Source organism: Phoca vitulina, unplaced genomic scaffold (assembly GCF_004348235.1).
Source record: "Phoca vitulina isolate PV1807 unplaced genomic scaffold, GSC_HSeal_1.0 scaffold10, whole genome shotgun sequence".
Taxonomy (NCBI): Eukaryota; Metazoa; Chordata; class Mammalia; order Carnivora; family Phocidae; genus Phoca; species Phoca vitulina.
Window position 1 is genome coordinate 41,292,001 of NW_022589713.1, and position 20,558 is coordinate 41,312,558.

Below are 20,558 nucleotides of genomic sequence, written 5' to 3' on the forward strand. Positions count from 1 at the left end.
TAAAACTAATGATGTAATGTATGGGGATTAACATAACAATAAAAAAATTAAAAAAAAAAACATTTATTTGAGAGAATGCATGCGTGTGTGCTCGAGCTGGGAGGAGGGGCAGAGGGCGAGGGAGAGAATCTCAAGCCAACTCCCCACCTTGCACAGAGCCCCATGTGGGGCTCCATCTCATGACCCCGAGATCATGACCCGAGCTGAAATCAAGAGTTGGATGTCAACTGACTGAGCCACCCAGGTGCCCCAACCTAAATCCCTTGCTTAATGTGTTCCTCTCAGAATCTTCTGGTGAGACACATTATGGGTATAATTGCTCTGCTTTACATCTCTGCTAATTTTTTTGGTACAATTCTGCCTTCATTTTGGAAGATTTCTGGCACTTCTTTGGGTGTAGTCAACTTTGAAAGGGCAGATCTTTCCTCATCCAATACCCTGGGCAGAAGAATTTACACATGGGTGCCGAATTAATGCTAATGAATAAACGGCATTAGGACCTTCAAATTCACGTCTGTTTCAAACTGTTATGATTGCTTAGAAGTTTTTCAGTCCTACAAATAAAGCCTGTAGGTTTTGGCCCATGGAGCCTTGACAAGGTACTATTAACAAGTACAAGATATTTTTAGCAGCCGCTGCCTTCCCATTTCCCACCATTCTCTGGAACTTCTAAAATGGCTTCTCCAAACTGAGCGGATCTCCTCCCTGAAACCGATGTCCATGTCGCTTGGGCCTCATCCTCAGACACAGATCTCTGGTGGGTTTCCGTCTGCTTGTGATCTGTGCTGTTTCCTTGTTTGAATGTGATAAACGGGCCCCTGTGAGATGCGTTGTAGGAAAGCTGGCCCTTCCTTCAGCAAACCTGTTATTTTCCACTCTGCAATCTGGCATAGGGGTCAATTAGGCTGTCTTATGGGAGAAAGTGAATGGTACCCACCCCTCCACCCCCCCAGTCCTCTTACTGATTTTTGGTTTTGCAAAAATAGTGTTATCATCTATTTAATTTTCTACTGGGTTATAAAAGACATTGCTGAAAAAGTAAAAAATCTGCAGACCAGAAGAGCCTCAAGTATCTGATCTTGACTTTATTCACCACTCTAAGAAGATTATTTATACATACATAAGCGCGCGCGCACACACACATCCCTGCACCTCTCTGTGTCTCGCACAGGAGTGGATACGGTATGACCTCATGAGCATAAATCCTCACTGATGGAATTTCTCCATGTCTTCCCCTTTGCTACGTGCAATTTAATAGATGTTTATTTACCAAATGGAGGAGCAGGAAGGGCCCATTGTTTTCTACCCTGGAAGGGCAGGAGGGCTCTAACTCCCTCTAGCCACTCTCTCAGCAAGCACACTGGTCCAGCGCTTCCTGATGGGGGGTGGGGGGGTTGCATCCCTGCTCCTGGAATTTCCTTCTCTATCCCCTTAGTCTTTGCTTAGCTAACTTTGAAGGGCCCTTACAAATAGTTAAAATGTCTGCTCCTTGGGGAAACTGTCTCTGGGCCCCAGGCTAACCTTGCTGCCCTCCGCCTGTGCTGGCTGTCCCTGGGCCCACCCCTGGCCTGGTGGGGATCCCACCCTGCTTATTCTCCAGCTCCTGATGACATCTTCACTAAGGGAAGGGACAGTGTCTTACTGAACTGTGTAGTGCACCAGTGCATGGCGTATCGTGGGCAGTGGATGAATATTTCTTGAGCCAAGAACACAGCCAGGATCTTTGGAGAGTCCATCTTTCTCACTGAGATCAAGACCCCTAAGATTTTTTTTTAAATCAATGACTTCATAGAATTATTTAAGGAGTTGAGCCAGTGAATGACACAAAATAGGCCAATGATATGTTAGTTACTATTTAGTTATTACTATTATTTTCCAGGAGCCCCTACTTCTAAATAAGCTGATTCTTAGCATCCCTTTACCTTTTTCCAATCTTAACCTTCCTGGCTTCAGAAAACCCTCTTCTGCCCTTAGCACTGTTCCATTTATTTCATATTCACTCACCACTCTCCTTAAGAGTTCCCTCCAGCTATTCTGCTCTTAGAGTCACCCTCTCTACCATAAACAAACAAACAAACAAACAAACAAACTCTGCATGCCCCAGCCCTCTACAGGGCCTCCCAGAGGAAGCTGGGGGTCTGAAGGGCTAGAGAGGAAGAAGGGGGCCTTCTCCCTTTGCCTGAATCAGATGGGACCGACTGATGGTTCTCAGATATGCTTGTTCGGCTGACAAAGGTGGCATATACAGTTTTAAAATAATGTACACTAGCTGCCCATATTTAAAAATCAGGATTTCTAATGATACTAGGGCCCAAATTCTTACATGGTAACAATCAGGTGGAGCAGAAACCCAGGTGGTGCCTTCAGAGCATTAGAGCTCTTTTCCACCACAGACCCCACTACTCCCTATTGCATCCTCCGCAACTGAGTTTTGAAAGTTGGGTGCTGACTTTATTGCATTCCCAGATTCCCAAATGTTGCTTTATGGTAAGAGGAAAGTGAAATATTTCTGGTTCCTGTGTGTATTCTGTACTAAAGCATAAAAAATGAAACCCAGGAGGTCATATATTTCAAAAAACATAGGAATGAATATACTCCTTTGTATGATTGAAGAACTTTCTACAAAGTTAATATTTAAGCTCAAGGGTGCCTGGTTCAGAAGAATACAATTCAAGAAGCCATTCTGAAACAAATCTAGCCTGAGTCACTTGTCTTAGCTTATCTCCTAACCCCAGAAGATTTAAAACCTCTGTTCATACAGATAGAGCCTCTTGGAACCCAAACAAACCCCAGACCCAGAGATTCATTGGCAAATGGATTTGGGCCCTATCTCCACCTGTTTTCAAACTGAAGACAGACCAGACTGCCTGGTAGCTCTTGGGCTGGAGTGGAAAGTACATTCTTACTTCTCAGCCAAGCTCCTGGTTTTCCTACAGGATGTGTTCATAAGAGGAGGGGAGGCAGGAAGTTGTAGGGTGGATAAACCACAAAATCAAACATGTTTGGAAAATGTGAACTACAAGTGGAATTAGATAACTCTATTCTTAATCAACCATAAATTAAAATTATTTTTATCTTAACCTTTCCTTTTGAAATAATTTCAGACTAACAAAAAAGTTGTAAAATAAATAAATGAATAATGAGTAAAGATTTGCTGTAAACTTTCACCCAGAGTCCCCAAATGTTAACATTTTACAGAACAAGAGTACCAGGATTATAACCATAGAATTAACATTGATACAATGATGTTATGTAACACACAAAGTTTATTCAGATTTTACCAAATGTCTTGCTAATATTCTTTTTCTGACCCAGGCTCCAATCTAGGATTTCCCATTGCATTTAGCTGTCAGGTCTCCTTAGTTTCTAGCAGTGTGGAATAGTTCCTCAGTGTTTCTTTGTCTTTCATGACCTTGACACTTAATTTTATTTATTTATTTATTTATTTATTTATTTTTTAAAGATTTTATTTATTTATTTAGCAGAGAGAGACAGAGCGAGAGAGGGAACACAAGCAGGGGCAGTGGCAGAGGGAGAAGCAGGCTTCCCGCTGAGCAGGGAGCCCGATGCGGGGCTCGACCCCAGGACCCTGGGATCATGACCTGGGCCGAAGGCAGACGCTTAACAACTGAGCCACCCAGGTGCCCCGACACTTAATTTTAAAACATCCCTTAATTTTGGTCTATTTTTTCCTCATGATTAAATTTGGGTTATTTTGGCAAGAGATTCACAAAAGTGATGCATCCTTCTCAATGTATCGTATTAGGACGTTCATGCTGTCTGGTAGTACCTTTGATGGCTGGTGGTATCCCACAGGTTTCTCCACTGCAAGGTTACTTAAGAATTACAAAGGGAAAATAGTATCTTTTGGAGAATCTCTGAAAACATACTGTATGCCCAAAGCAACCTACAGATTCATTGTAATCCCTATTAAATATCTATGACATTTTTCAGAGAACTAGAACAAATAATCCTAAAATTTGTAGGGAATCACAAAAGACCCCAAATAGCCAAAGCAATCTTGAGAAAGAAGAACAAAGCCGAGGGTATCACAATCCTAGATGTCATACTACAAGCCATAGTCATCAAAACAGTATGGTCCTGGCACAAAAATAGACACATAGATCAATGGGACAGAAAAAAGAGTCCAGAAATAAACCCACACATATAGCCAATTAATCTACAACAAAAGGAGACAGGAGTATACGCTGGGGAAATGACAGATTTTTCAATAAATGGTATTGGGAAAACTGGACAGCTACATGCAAAAAAATGAAGCTGGACCACTTTCTAACACCAACCACAAAAATAAACTCAGATGGGTTAAAGTTCTAAATGTGAGGCCTGAAACCATAAACTCCTAAAAGAAAATGTAGGCAGTAATCTCCTAGGCATCAGCCTTAGCAGCATATTTACAGATGTGTCTCCTCAGACAAGGGAAACAAAAGCAAAAGTCAACATTGGGACTACATCAAAATAAAGGCTTCTGCACAGTGAAGGAAACCATCAACAAAACAGAAAGGCAACTTACTGAATGAGAAAAGATATTTGCCAATAATATGTCTGATAAGGGATTAATACCCAAAATTTATATATTAAAAAAAACTTGAACACACACACACAAATAATTCGATTAAAAAATGGGCAGAGGATCTGAACAGACATTTTTCCAAAGAAGACATCCAGATGGCCAACAGACACACGAAAAGATGCTCAGTATCACTAATCATCAGGGAAATGCAAATCAAGACCTGAATGAAATATTCTCTCACACCAGTCAGAATGGCTAGTATCAAAAAGACAAGAAATAAAGGGGCATCTGGGTGGCTCAGTCGGTTAAGCATCTGACTCTTGGTTTCGGCTCAGGTCATGATCTCAGGGTAGTGATCTCAGGGTCATGAGATCAGGCCTCACATCAGGCTCTGCGCTGAGCATGGATTCTGCTTGAGATTCTTTCCCCCTCCGACTCCCTCCCCTTCTGCTCCCCCCCCCCCCCAGTGCACTCTCTCTAAAATAAATTTTTTTTTAAATCTTAAAAAAAAGACAAGAAACAACTAGTGTTGGTAAGGATGTGGAGAAAAGGGAACCCTCACACACTGTTGGTGGGAAGGCAAACCGGTGCAACTACTGTGGAAACAGTATGGAGGTTCCTCGAAAAATTAAAAATAGAATTATGATATGATCCAGTAATTCCACTACTGGGTATACAAAGAAAACAAAAACACTAATTGAAGATATATGTACCTCTGTGTTTATTGCAGCATTATTTACGATAGCCAAGACATGGAAGCAGCCCAAATGTCCATAAAGAGATGAATGGATATGGATAGAATATTACTCAGCCATAAAAAAGAACAAAATTTTGCTATTTGCCACAACATGATGGACCTAGAGGGTATTATGCTAAGTAAAAGTCGGACAGAGAAAGACAAATACCATATGATTTCATTTATATGTGGTATCTAAAAAACAAAAGAACAAACAAAAAAAACAGACTCTTAAATACAGAGAACACCCTGGTGGTTGCCAGAGGGGAGATGGGTGGGAGGATCAGCAAAATAGGAAAGGGGATTAAGAGGTACGGACTTCTAGTTATAAAATAAAGAAGTCACAACAATGAAAAGTACAGCATAGGAATATAGTTAATAATACTGTAATAACGTTGTATGGTGACAGATGGTGGTTACACTTATCACGGTGAGCACTAAGTTATGTACAGAATTGTCAGATCACTATGTTGTACACTTGAAACTAATATAACATGGTATGTCAGCTATACTTCAATAATAATAAAAAAAGAAAATGACTTTATAAATGATAACGCCCCTTGTTCCTCTCTCAAACAGCAGGTAGAAATGACAAGGTGTCCACTTATTTCATTAAATTATTGATGAGTCCTGGGTCCTCATGGAATGGCTTGGGCTCCACGGACCCTTGAAGTGCTAGGTCTCAAAACTTGCTTGTTGGGTGATACCTTCTTTTTAAATTTTTATTTATTTATTAGGTTTTATTTTATTTATTTTGAGAGAGAGAGAGCACAAGCAGGGGGAATGGTGGGCAGAGGGAAAGGGAGAAACAGACCCCCTGGCCAAGCAAGGAGCCCGATGTGGGGCTGGGATCATGACGCTTAATGACTGAGCCACCCACATGCCCCTGGGTGATACAGTCTTATGGAAACCATATCTCAGATTCTGTATAATCCCCCTACCCCATTACACTCCACACATCTCCCTCATTCCATTCAAACAGATCACCTTAGATTCCTCTGTATCTATTTGCACATGGCCTGCTCATGCTGGCACTGTGATGTCACTTGGGCTGTTCCTGTAGGCTCCTTCTCCTCCATTTTTATCAATTACATGCTTTCCACAAGTCCCCACTCAAAGCTTTGTTCTGCATGAAGTCTTTTATGGGAGAGTAGGGCCTATCTTTTCTTTCTTTGCTATTTTTCCGCACTTAAGAATAAAGTTGGGTTTCAATATTCATTCAATACTTCCTATGGCTGGGGGGAGGCAAAAAAGGTTCGTTCATAGACCTTCAAGAAGTGGAAAAGAGAAGTGCACAAAATTAATGAATTCTGAGGCCAAGAAGAAAAGAACAAGCTTTATGGCTATCCAGAGGAAATCACAGAAAAAGGAGGCTGTTGAGCTGGATTTTGAAGGATGCAGATTTTGAGCTGTGGGTGAAGGTAGGAAGCTTTCTTTCTTTCTTTCTTTCTTTTTTAAGATTTTATTTATTTGACAGAGAGAGACACAACGAGAGAGGGAGCACAAGCAGGGGGAGTGGGAGAGGAAGAAGCGGGCTTCCCTCGGAGCAGGGAGCCCGAGATTCGGGCCTTGATCCCAGGACCCTGGGATCATGACCTGAGCCGAAGGCAGACGCTTAACGACTGAGCCACCCAGGCACCGTGGTAGGAAGCTTTCTAGGCTGAGAGTAAAGCTGGTTATAAAGTGGTCACACCTACAGAGACATATGAAAATGTATGTGGGGCTGGAATGGGAAGCATTCTAGACTGGTTGGAAAGAGACCGGTTGAGGCACCCTATAGAGGCCCTTACAATGTGCACAGTGGAACACAAGGCCAGCTTTGAGCCTGGGGTTTCAGGATAATAATTCTGGCAGGAAGAAGGAGGGGAGTTTGGATAACGGTATTACTGGAGGAAGGAATACAGATCAGGAGGGTTCCAGGCAGAAGAGGAGCACCTCAACTTAGGCAGCAGTTGGAAAGGGGCAGCCCATTTGTCAGCATCCAGTGTGTAATTGCTTCTTTGCAATTCTGGAATTTAAAAGGCTGAAAACTAATATTTTCTTCTTAAGTTTGTAGAAAATTTATGGAAAACGTGACCTAAACTGATGTGATGATATTTATGGTCTTTTTTAATCCTACTTCATGGATCAAAAGATGGCCACCATTCTTTTCTGCTTCTCCCAGCCAGAGGTGGTATCTCTTTCCCCCCTGTTTGAATCTAGGCTGCTCTTGTCACTGACCTTGACCAATAGAATGTGCTGGAAATGATTCTGTGTAGCTCTCAAGGCTGGGCCTTAAGACATCTACAACTTCTGCTTTTGCCCCTCTTGGAATGTTCTGGAAGACAGTCGCCATGTAGAAGTCCAGCTATCTGAGCCTACCATACTGTGAGGACACCCAGGTTTCATGAAGAGAGAGAGGCTACGCAGAGGAGCACTGAAGTGCCAGAATGGGAGCCAACAGAACGTCAGCAAAGCCTTTTTGGACTCTCTAGAACTGCCCAGCCACCAGCTGAAAGCTGCTGAGTGAACGACTCCATGTAACACAACACGGAGCAGAAGAAACTGTCAGCCAAACCCTGCCCAAATTCCTGACCCCCAGATTCATGAGCAAATAAGATGGTTGTTATTTTAAACCACTAATGTTTTGGGAGCATTTGTTACATTGCAAGAGATAACCCAAACACACACTTACGTCATTTATATATTTTTTATTGCAGAAAATGACTGCATTTAATGAAAGTGCCACTCTAGACCTCACCAAGGGTGTTATGTAGGATATGGTCTGTGTATATTTTACCTTTTTAAATTAAAAAAAAATCTGAATTTTGAAATTCACCTGGGCCCAAGGGTTTTTTTTTTTTTTTTTTGAGAAGGAACTGTCCTTTGTATTACAGAAATAGAGTTGTCTAGACTTCCTTCCTGTCTTCCTGCATTCACTAAATGTCATGCATGATGCGATAGACTTTTTCCCAGCCACTTTCTATGTGCACCCCTGATCTCCCCAGCTGCATGGCCAGGTTCTCTAAAGCAGAAGCTCTCAAACTAAAGTGTGTATCAGAGTCCCTTAGAGGGCCAGTTCAAACACAGCTTCTTGGGCTCTGTCCTCAGAATTTCTGACTCAGTGGATCTAGGGTGGGGCTTGAGAACTTGCATTTCTGACAAATTCCTAGGTGAGAGAACCATTGCTCTAGGGGAGAGTGCCATTATTTCCATTTTTGTTGCATTTACCCACCAGCACAAGGTGCTTAGTAAACTCTCATGGATGGAATTTCTCCAAATCCTCATCTTTATAATGCTGTTGAAGCCTTAACTTTTACTCCCTGAGGTCATCCTGACAAGGCCCTAGACTTAAAAAGAAACGAATTCCTTGTTTTATTAGATTTAGTTTTTCTTTCTCCTCACCTGATAGGACATGGTGAATAAAATGTCCCTTCTGACCTCTTTTTTGATCTGTCTTGGAGCAGATCAGAGGGAAGGCCTTTCCTGTGACCTGGAAGCAACCCTCTCTTTGTGACCAAATTATTATTCCTTTCCTTTTGGTGGCTTCCGAATAAAATTCGGTTCTTGCCAGCCAGCCTTTTACAAAAGAGAGGGAGGGACCACCCAGAAGATCCTCTTTTTGGGGAGAGGACCAGTCTCTCAGAGCCTGCATTTTACAGGTGGCACGACTGAGGCCGAAAGGGGTGGAGCCCACTGGCTCATGGTCATACAGCTGAAACATGCAAGTGCCGCGTTGGAGCTCAGGTCTAACTTGACCCTGTAACAAGCTGTCTCACTCACGCGGCACCCTCATCCCCTCCCCCACCCCAGAAAAGCACAGCCCGTTTGACATAACCCACACCTTTCAACCTTCCACCACCCCCCAAACATTTCCTTCCGAGTGCGACGGGATGGTCACACCGATTCATCGTGACCGGGGACCCCCCCCCCCCCATCCCCCCCCGTCCAGTCTCCGGGCCAGGCGCCGTCATCTAGACTCCACGAATCCCCGATAGAGCCACTGCGAGCGCCTGGAAGAGTCTCGCCCTCGAAGCCCAGCGATTAGCTTGGTTCCTCAAATTGTTCCCGACAGGAGGGGCAGGAAATAACGCCGGCCCTCGGTGGCGGCCGCAGAGGGAGGGGGAGAAGCTCAGGCCGGCTCCCGGGCAGTCGCGGCGGCGTCGCATCGATCTCGGGTCGAAGGTCCGGCCGGGTCAGAGTTCCGGCCGCTCTTTCTCGCGTTCGAGTCACCCCCCGACCCTCGGCCTCTGTTATCGCGCAGGGGGTGTTTCCCGGGGCCTCGGAGCCCCTCAGGGGCCTCGCTTTCCCCGCGGCCGCGCAGCCCGGGCCCCGCCGCCAGGTGGAAGGAGACAGGTCAGCGGAGCGGACGGCGCGAGGGGGCGGGGCCTGGCGGAGGTTGGGCGGGCCGGCTGCGGCAGGCGCCCGGGACCCCCGCGCCCTCTCCTCCGCGCCGCCCGCCCCGCGACCCCGGCCGCACGGTCCCCGGCAACAGGTGAAGAGGGCTCCGGCCCGCGGCGCCTCCGCGGGGCGGTCCTTCTCCAGCCCGCCTCGCGCCCGCCCCTCTCCACGCCCCCTCCCCTCCTCCCGGCCTCCGGCGCCTAGCTCGGCCGCCCGGCGCTCTCCCCTCGCGCCGTCTCCTCCTCCTCCTCCTGGGCCCCAGCGCAGTCCGAGAGCCCCGCGCCGAGGAGCGGGGGGAGCCGCGCACTCGCACGACACGCGCCGCGGCGGGACTGGCCCCGGGGGGCGCCCCCGGCGCGCCTCGCTCCCCGCACCCGCCGCGCTCCCCTCCCCCCTGCCGGTGTCCCCAGGGCTCCCGGCCGCGCGTCCACCGCCAGACGCGCGGGGGGTCCCCGAGGAGGGGCCAGCCCGGCCGAGGCGCGGCGATGGAGGAGCCGCAGCGCGCCCGCTCTCAGACCGTCACCACCACTGCCAGCTCCTTCGCCGAGAACTTTTCCACCAGCAGCAGCAGCTTCGCTTACGACCGGGAGTTCCTCCGCACCCTGCCCGGGCTCCTCATCGTGGCGGAGATCGTGAGTGCCGAGCGCGCGCGGGGAGGTGGGGGGGGGGGCGGCGCTGGTGGACCCGGGCGTCGTGCCTCCGCAGACCCGCTTCCAGGGAACCCTTTTTGCTCAGTCTCGCCTTCTTCCCAGAGTGCAAAACTCAGAGACCCCCTCTCCGAGCGAGGCCCGATTACCTTGCGCTTTCTTGGGCAAGAGGGTCGTGACCCTCAGGATGTCTACTGGGGGAGAGACCCGACTTGCTGGGTCCTCTCGGTGGTCGTGGCGTCTCTTGGGAGCGGGATGCTTGGCGGGCGTGGGGTCTGTTTTAATGACTGTCGTGGACACCTGATGCCTCCCTTGCCTGATCTCCACGTGGATGGCTCCTCCCTAAAAGCAAAGCTTTCTAAAATATAGGGGAGCGGAGGGGACTTTTTTCTTTGCCTATTTATCTCCCTGGTAGTAAAATTGAGGTGAATTAAGAAACTTTTCCTGAGTAAAATCTGAGGGCTTCAGCCCCGTTGAGGACCAGAAGTTTTCCTGCCTGGTTTAGGCTCAGAACATTCCTGGGGAGGAGGCCTGGCATGGGCATTCTCCTCTTCATAGTACATGGAGGCTGAGAGATCAAGTGATTTCTCCTGAAGTCCCAGCCAGTCCTTCTTGGCTGGAGCCCTATTAACAGCTAGTGAGGGCTACTGTTTATTGTCCTCATCATGGGCCGGAGTCCCCTCAAGACCTTTAAATGCCTTTGTGCTCTCATGTACCCCACACAACAGCCCTACCCTGTAAAGGTGGCTTTAGTTATTCCATTTTACATGGGAAGAAACTGAGGCATAGAGAGCGGAAGTCAGTCACACCTGGGGGTGGTGGGACTGCGATTCAACCCCAGGCCAGCCTGACTCCAGGGCCCTGCTCTTAACTGCTAAGGGGTATCCTTCCCAGCTGTCTAACCAGTCCCCTTTCCATCATATGTCACACACATTCATTTGCACATTTGTGGAGTTGAAATCTAGCTTATGTGGGGTTAGGGAATGTGAGCTATGGCGGTACAGACGTGGCAGAAGACTCAGATGCTTTCTCCGAGAAGCCCCCAACAAAACCTGTGTACATCAAGTAGCTTCCTTGCTCCTCGGAAGTCTCAGACCCCACCCCGGATCTACTGAATCGATTCCCCTGCACATAAAGTTGGAGAAGCCTTGGCTCAGCTCAGCCCCTAGCTGGTTCGCGCAGCTGGTATTGAGGACTTCAGGAGACCCAATAAAAAAAACTAAGGTATGGGACTCACCTTGCAGGGCCTGGCTTATAGGAATTCGACAAATATTTGCTGTGTGAATGAAGTAGTTGGCAGACTCCCCTGCTTGAGCAGAACAAACAGAGCTAAAGTCAGAGATGGGGGCTTCTCCCGCAGGGTGGATTCCGATCAGGAATGAAGTGAAATGCCTCTTGTTTTCTGATTTCTGCCCAATGTGCTCTATGTTCCATGCTTTTGCAGAAAATAGAAAAGTGAAGGACAAAATGTAAATGGCCCACAATCCCATCCCTAGAAATAACCACGAGTGGTTGATATTTTGGCATGTATCTTTTTAGATCTCAATAAATTTTTTTTAAGATGGAAAAGCAGGTGAGAAAAATTACCCATACCACTACAATAGTTCAGTTTTTATTTTTGACAACTATATATGCACATGTTTTAAAGAGTCAGTGTTACAGAGTTGTAAGTTTGCCCCAGCGTCTCCTTACTTGCAAATCTCTTAGAGCCATAAATATTTATAATCGGTTCCTTGATTGTTTTTCCCCCCAGTTGTAGGTGTTATCCACTGGCTTCCCTCTCTGAGAGAAGAGGCTTTAGCCCTCTCAGACCGCTTTTTACCCATCCCTCCACCCTGTATTATACATATATCCTTCCTGTCTCCCACAATATTTTAGGTTAGATTAATAACCAGTGTAGTGTTGACCTTAGGACACCATAGACATTGTTCACAGTTGAGCCACTGAGTGGTCTATGAGCCCTTTTCCTTTCCTGCCCAGTTTGTTTCCCTGGAGTTGGTAATTTTCTTTTGCCATTTCTTCATTCTCTAGCTGTTTAGTCACTAATTTTACCTTAATTGTCAAAATCTCCTATCAGGCAAGTGAGAGACACCTGGGAGTCTGTTGAGGTCATGCATGAGCAGTCCTCTCTGGGAGCCTCTGACCTGCTCCCACCCGACCTGCTCACCTGGGCATGGGGTCTCCTGCAGCAGCACCCTGGAGAGTCTTTCTCTCCCCTTCTCTTCTGGGTTGGGTCCCCTGCTTCTCCTGACCAGTGTCCCTCTCTGTTTCGCCTTACTCCCAGTGGGGGGACCACACAGACTTTAGTCCTTTCTTGAGAAAGGATTATGTGTGAATTGAGATTTACATCTTCCGAAATACCTTGATTTGACTGTTACACATAATTAATAGTTTGACTAGGTAAAGAATGTTAGATTGGAAATTGTTTTCCTGCTGAATTTTGAAAGCAGTTCTCCATTATCTTCGAGCTATACTGTTTTTTGTTTTCATAAATTTCAATTCTTCATCCTTTTTTTTTCCTTTCCCTTCTGGATCTTTCTCCTAAGAGATCTGTCAGATCACACTAATGTGCCTTCTTCTGAGTCCATTTTCTTCCATTATAATGAGGACCTCATGTCTTCTTTCAATCAGGAAAGCTCATGTATGTGTAAGGAGATTTTTTTAAGTTGATTTTTGCCTTTCCGTTTTCTGTTTTTTTTCTGAAACCCCTTTTACTCTTTTTTTCTATGCATATATTTTCTTGTAATTTTACACATGGGTTCGGACATGCTGTGTTCAATTACCATGCCATAAGCATTTCTCAGGATCTCGGGTTTCTCAATTATTATAGTTTCTGTTGTAAGGAAATACCGTATTTGATTTCCTCCATTTTCATGTTTTGGGGGTGCCTGGGTGGCTCAGTTGGTTGGGTGTCTGCCTCTTGATTTTGGCTCGGATCTCAGGGTTGTGGGATTGAGCCTGCATTGGGCTCTGTGCTGGGTGTGGAGTGTGGAGCCGGCTTGGGATTCTCTCTCTCTCTCCCTCACCCTCTGTCTCTCCGCCCCCCCCCATCCACAGCGCACACGTGCACTCTCTCTCTCAAAAGAAAAATAAATATAAGTTCAAAAAAAATAAAACCTAACATGTTTCTAGGTTTTACTAGTATAGCCAGTGCTATAGCAATTTTCCTTCTTTGTCCCTCTTTCCACATTTATCCAGTGATTTTTTCAAGGAAAAGTTCTTTAAAGTACAATTGTGTGTCAAAGAGTGCACAGATTTAAGGGTTTTGTTACATATTCTGAAATTATCTTTCCACGAAGTTCTGCTGGTTTAAATTATTATCAGTAGTGTAAAGCTATTAAACTAAAAATACTTTTTTAAGTTAGGAGAATTTCTAAAATAAAAAATGTGAAGGATCATCTTAAATGATATATGCTTTCTTGATCTAAGATACTTTTTTGTTCATGTTTTAATGTCTAAATCAGGATGTGGCTTATCGTGGCTGGTTTCTTGGAGGTAATGCAATCCGGTACCACTGATTCTCTATGGGGGGTGAGGGGAGCAGGTTTCAAACTATTGCTGTCCCCGCACTGGCATTAAGATAGACCTGTCCCCAGAAGAATATTACTTTCTGCCTTAAAAAAACCCCAAATATCGAGACAAAGAATTGCTAAGACTCGGACTTTCTGCTTGAATCTGGGAGAAATGAAATAATAGAGAACAATGTTTCCCCAAATCTGTTGTCAAATTCGCTAGCCCTGGCTTTCCCCCAGGAGTGAGTGGTCATAACTAACCTACTCAAACACTTTGGGCTGTGCCAATGTAACATTGTGTTGAAACCAAGTTGTAGTCATTTCCTTCCGTTTAAAGTTTTATAACAAGCTAGAAGCAATCCAGTACTTGACCTGTGACTTGTAGGGTGCTGTGATCTTATGACAATTCCGAGTGCTTGAAGAATTAAAGTGATTTGTCAGAAACTGAGTTAATTGCACCCTTCCTGTTATTGGTGACTTCGAAATGAATTACAGCATCTGTGTAATAATTTAGGTCACCTTTTGTATGCTTACTGTCATGAGCAGACTTAGGTGGGGAAGGACGAATAGAGTTTACTGAAAGCTGGAATCTAAATCATACTATCCTGTTGAATTCTTAAAAAAACAACAACAGTGAACATAGTTTCCATTTCACAAAACAATACCTAGTCTTTGTAGAAAAAATAGAAAAATGTAGTTAAGAAAAACCCCCTGTCATTCTAGCCCCCATGGTGGTTCCTAACAGGCATGGTACTAGGAATGGATAGGATTAAAAAAAAAAAAAAATTGTTTATTGTAATACCTGAAGCTTCTACTGGTGTTTAGTGTCCTGGGGGTCAGGGTCACTAAATGTCCTGAAGTGCATGAGACAGTCCCAACAATGAATTGCTTTACCAATTGCCAGCAGCACCACTGTAAAGGAACTCTGAGTGAATCACTATTTAGCACTTGGAATAAACCATTCCAGAATTTTTCAAGTGGTTATGTATCATTTTTCTGTAATTTTTTTGGATGCAGTCACTTGTAAACTATTCTTTCATTTACTGCTATGGCCATCTGTGCTGGATATTTCCCATTTGTCCCGCAGATCCACTCTACACCCTTCTCCACTCTGTTCTCCACCCTGAAGGCTGACTTGCATGGACTGTCTCAAGGGGCTCCCCTCTGATGTTTCACTGGATTCATCCAAAACTGGTACCCGCAGGGGGTTGGGAGGTGAAAAGGGGAGCAGGTTCTGGGTATTCAGTCCCTGGGATCCCTCCCTGCTGACTTTCAGCAGGTTGACTGTGTCCCTCCATGCAAGGCGGGCTGTCTGGCAACCCTCTGCACACAGCTGTTTTCCCTGGCTCTGATAGCCATTCACTTCCAGCTGCTCACCATTGCCAGGGCCTACACTATCACTGTGCTTTTCCTGCACCCTGCTTTATAAATAACACCTTTATTAAACTCAACTTGGATTACCCAATCTGAAAGTGCCGGGTGTCCTGCTGAGTCCTGATAAATTACCTTTCCTCATTAATAATTAATCTTATGACATTCTTAATAGCCACATAGTATTCCATAAATATCCAGGCCCCTACTGTTCAGGTTGTGTTTCTTTCCTTTAAAAATGTAACAGACTTCCTTTATGCTAACTCTTTCTGGTGGTTCTTTAGTGCTTTCTAAGGATGAGTACTTAGAATTGAATAAAAAGTCTATGAATTTTCTTTAAAGTCAAGTTTATTGAGGTATCCAGGAAAATTCACCCTTTTTAGTGTAGAGTTCTGTGAGTTAAATTTAGCATATGCATTCTTAAAAAGCAGCTCTATGGAGATAGATCATAAATATAAAGATAGATCGACCTTTTTAACATGTACAATTCAAGGATTTTTAGGGTACTCACAGAGTTGTAGTACTATTTTAGAACATATTTGTCGCCTTAGAAAGAAACCCCATACCTATTAGCAGTTACTTCTTATTTTTCCCTCCTCTCAGCCCTTGGTAACCACTAGTCTACTTTCTGTCTCTAGATTTGGCTATTCTGGACATTTCACAAAAATGGCCCTATAATATGCGGCCCTTTCTGTCTGGTTTCCTTTACTTAGTATAATGCTTTCAGTGGTCATCCATGCTATAGTATGTATCAGTACTTCATTCCTTTTTTTGCCAAATAATATTCTCTTGTTTTATATATATATTATTTTGTTTATTCATCAATTGATGGACATTTGGGTTGTTTCCACATTTTGGCTATTATGAATAATGCTGCTATGAACCTTCATGAACAAAGTTTTTTTGTGGACATATGTTTTCACTTCTCTTGGGCACTTACGTAGGAATGGAATGACTGAGTCATAGGTAACTCTTTGTTTAATAGCTTGAAGCACTGCTAGACTGTTTTCAAAGTGGCTGCACTACACTACAATCTGGCCAGCAATCCGAGTTCCAATTTCTCTACATCCTCACTAAGATTATTTTCTGTCTTTTTGATTCTGGGCATCCTACAGGGTGTGAAGTGCTATCTCATTGTGGTTTTGGTTTGTATTTCTCTAACGACTAATGATGTTGAGCAGCTCTTCATATGCTTATTGGTCACTTGTATATCTTCTTTGGGGAAATGTCTATTCAAATCCCTTGCCGTTTAAAAAATTATTGTTGAGTTGTAAGAGCTCTTTACATATTCTGGATACAAGTCTTTTATCAGATAGATGATTTGCAAATATTTTTCTACCATGCTGTGGGTTGTCTTTTCACTTTATGTGACGGTGTCCTTTGAAGTGCAAAGATTCTTAATTTGATAAAGCCCAATTTATATATATTTTTTTCTTTTGTGGCTTATGCTTTTGATATCATATCTGAGAAGACTTTCTTAACCCAAGGTCATGAAGATTTACTTTTATGTATTCTCCTAAAAGTTGTATAGTTTTGTCTTACCTTTGAGTCTGTGATGCATTTTGAGTTATGTTTATATAGTGTGAGATAGGGGTCTAAGTTGATTCTTTTCCATATGGATAGCTAATTGTCCCAGCACCATTTGTTGAAAAGACTATTTTTCTCTCATTGAATTGTCTTGACACCCTTGTCAAAAATCAAATGTAGTATAAGGGTGTATTTCTGGATTCTCAGTTCTATTCCATTGATCTGTGTCTTTTGGCCAGTACCACACTATACTGATTACTGTAGCTTTGTAGAAAGTTTTGAAATCAGAAGTTGTGGGTGTGCCAAATTTTTCTTTTTTCAAAATTGTTTTTTGGCTATCCTGGGTGCCTTGAATTTCCATATGAATTTTAGTATCAGTTTGTCAATTTCTGCAAAAAGGGGCAGCTGAAATTTCAATATGGATTGTGTTGAATCTGTAGATCAATTTGGGGAGTATTGCCATCTTAACAAAATTAAATTTTCCAATTCATGAACATGGGATGTCTTCCCGTTTAATTAGGTTTTCTCTAATTTCTTTCAACAATGTTTTGTAGTTTTCAGCACACAGGTCTTGTTTTTCTTTTGTTAAATTTATTCCTAAGTATTTTATTCTGTTTGATGCTCTTGCAAATGGAATTATTTTCTTAATTTCATTTTCAGACTGTTCATTATTAGATCATAGAAATCCAATTGAGTTCTGTATCCTTGATCTTGTATCCTATAATTTTGATGATGTCATTTATTGGTTCTAATAGGGTTTTTTTTGGTGGTTTAGCATATGTGTTTTTAAGACTTTTGATTCTGCTGCCAAGTTGTACAGAAAAGTTTATACTGATTTTCATTTCCTCTAGTGGTATTTCAGTGTGTAACAGGGTTTGTTTCTGCAAATATTCAAACTTTCTTTTAATATTTGCCAATTTTGTTGGAGTGGGAGATACTCAAAATAATAAAAACTAGTTTGGCATAGACACCATTAGTCAGAAAGAACATCAGCTGATATTTAGGGGACCCCGGACATGTGAAAAAGAACAAATTGTTTTTATTTGCATTTCTGTGATTATTAAAGTTGAATATTTTAAATATGCTCATCAACCATTTATTTCTTCTTTTGGTAACTGCTTGTTTTTTCCTCTTCATCTAAAACATGGGCTCTTTCTTTCTTTAAAAAATGTTTTAAAGATATAAAAGAGAGAGACTACACTTGATCTTAGCCAAAAGGCCGAGAAGCGATAAAAGATAAAAGAGAGAGAGAAAACTTAAATGAATATTACCTCCCAGGAGAGAAATAAGATTGGTTTGGAGAATGTGTTTGAATGGGTTGTTTGCTTTTTAACTGCTTATCTTTTTATAGGTTTACATTTTTTATAACGAGGATGTATTTATGGGTTAATGGAATTAAAGAAGCCTACAGCAAAGTAATAAGTGCTCATTGTAAAGATAAATTTCAAATCATTTATGTATAGAATGAAAACTGAAAGTCTCTGCTAACCTACATCCTTCCTGCCACCCCTCATCTACCCACCTGCCTTGACGTACTTACCATTCGCATTTCTCTCAGACCTTTTTCTGTATATGAGCATGTTACATAAATTCTGCAACTATTTCATCATTTAATAATATCTTGATATTTTTCTATGTTCTTCTTTGTTGTTTATAAGTTTTCTATATACTATGGGTATTAATTTTCTCTGTCGCTTGTTAATAGCATCAGTCATGCCATTTTCATCAAAATAAGTTTCTAATTTGCATGAAATCTAAACTGTTATCTTTGGGGTGCCTGGATGGCTCAGTTGGTTAAGTGTCAGACTCTTGATTTCAGCTCAGGTCATGATCTCAGGGTTGTGAGATCGCGCCCCACATCAGGCTCTATGCTCAGGATGGAGTCTGCTTGAGATTCTCTCCCTCCCTTGGATGCTTTCTAAATAAATAAATAAAATCTTTAAACCGTTATCTTTATTTAGTCTTCTAGGGTTTACTTTGCTTAAACATGGCTTCCCTACCCCCAGGATTATGCAGATATTTGAAGAAAATATAGTTGAATTTTTTTTGTGTTAAAAGTATTTACCATCTTAAGCCATAAGTTCCTTTTGTGTGTATAAGGTAAGAATGTGATTTCACCTTTTTTCCCCAAATGGATATGTAGTCTCACCATTAATCATATCATATTACCATATATGTGTAACTATTTCTTGACCCTAATGTGTTCTATTCCTGAGTCAATTCCAAGCCCTTTTAATTACTGTAGCTTCATCATGAATTTTAATATCCAGTAGTCTTATAGATTTTTGTATTTCTTTGCTGTTCTTGTATATTTACACTAATACAAGTGATTTTCAGAATCAGTGTTCCTTAAACCCTCTTACAACTTTGATTGAGTTGTATTAAATTTATAAGTTAATTTGATAATTTATAAATTAATATAATTAATTATAATTAATATTATAAATTAATATGATATTGAATCTTATAATCTAGGAATATTGTATGTCTCTATTTATTTGGGTCTATTTATGCTCTTGAAGTCCTAAGTTTTTTCCAGATGAATCTTATGTGGTTTTTAAAAATATTTATTTATTTGAGAGAGAGAGTGAGCGAGAGAGAGCCTGAGTGGGGGGAGGGGCAGAAGGAGAGGGACAAGCAGATTCTCCACTGAGTAGGGAGCCCAGCTCATAGGGCTCAATCCCAGGACCCTGGGATTGTGACCTGAGCAGAAGGTAGACGCCCAACTGACTGAACCACCCAGGCACCCCTTATGTATTTCTTACTAGAATTAAGAATTCTCAATTTTGATAAGGGAGATTTGTCAAAAATTAATTGGATTTATAAATTTCTGATTATTTGTGGTTTATAAGGAAGCTGTTATTTTTCTTATTTCAATCTTGTGTGTAGCCATCTTATTTGAGTTACTAGTTCTAATAGTTTTATTTATGTTATAAGTAAATTATAGTAGTATCTGTAAATAAGGATTGTTTTCTTTTTCTCTTTTTTTAAAGATTTTATTTGTTTATTAGAGAGAACATGAGAGGGAGAACACAAGATGGGCAGAGGGGCAGAGGGAGAAGACGACTCCCTGCTGAGTGAGGAGCCCAATGTGGGGCTCAATCCCAGGACCCCAGGATCATGACCTGAGCCAAAAGCAGACACTTAACCAACTGAGCCACCCAGGCACCCTGGATTTTCTTTTCCTTTTTATATTTATACTTTTCTTTTTTTTCATTATTGCATAGGTTGGGACTACCAGTGTAATGTTGAATGATTGGGATGATATGAGTGTCCTTGGCTGGCTCATAACTTCAGTTGGGCTGTTTCCAATGTGTTAATGATAGTACAGGTTTAACTACAGGTTCTGGTACATATTCTTTATTGAGTTAAGGAAGGGAAGTTTAACTTGTACCTATTTTAATCAAAAACGATTATTGAATTTAGAAGATAGAATTTGGGGGGAGGAGTGTTTATCAATGTGATCACCCAGGGTTTTATTTCCCTTAATTTGCTAATGGAGTGAATCATATTAGGAAATCTAATGTTGAATCATTCTTGTGATCTTGGAATAAATCTCTACTTAGTTATATTCTTTTAATATTCTATTATATTTTAAAACTTTTTTTTACTCTTGAATTTAATTTGTTAATATTATATTTGATTGTTTCTACACTCATGTAAGACCAACCTTTTTGATTCATTTGCTGTGATCTATTTTGTTTGATTTTAATATCACCATACAAGCTTTTTTGGCTAACACTTTTCTGTTATATTCTTGTCCCTTTATTTTGAATTGAAGTGAGATTCACAAAACATAAAATTAACTATTTTATTTAAGTTTTTATTTTAATTCCAGTTAACATACAGTGTTA

General features: G+C 42.4%; 1 protein-coding gene and 1 pseudogene across 3 annotated transcripts in view; one reads left to right on the plus strand and one right to left on the minus strand.

Moving 5' to 3' along the window:
* Nucleotides 1-10,035: 10,035 nt before the first annotated feature.
* CMTM8 (CKLF like MARVEL transmembrane domain containing 8) overlaps nt 10,036-20,558 on the plus strand; it is a 108,956-nt gene continuing 98,433 nt past the window's right edge. The window contains exon 1 of one of the 3 annotated variants that reach the window (XM_032408861.1): nt 10,036-10,279. In XM_032408861.1, coding sequence (XP_032264752.1) covers nt 10,133-10,279 — 147 coding nt within the window. In that variant the 5' untranslated portion in view covers nt 10,036-10,132. Of the gene's footprint in view, nt 10,280-10,333; nt 11,519-20,558 lie in introns of those variants that run through there. The other 2 variants (XR_004300104.1, XM_032408860.1) reach the window with 2 other exon arrangements.
* Nucleotides 17,849-17,935, minus strand: LOC116635336 (annotated as a pseudogene).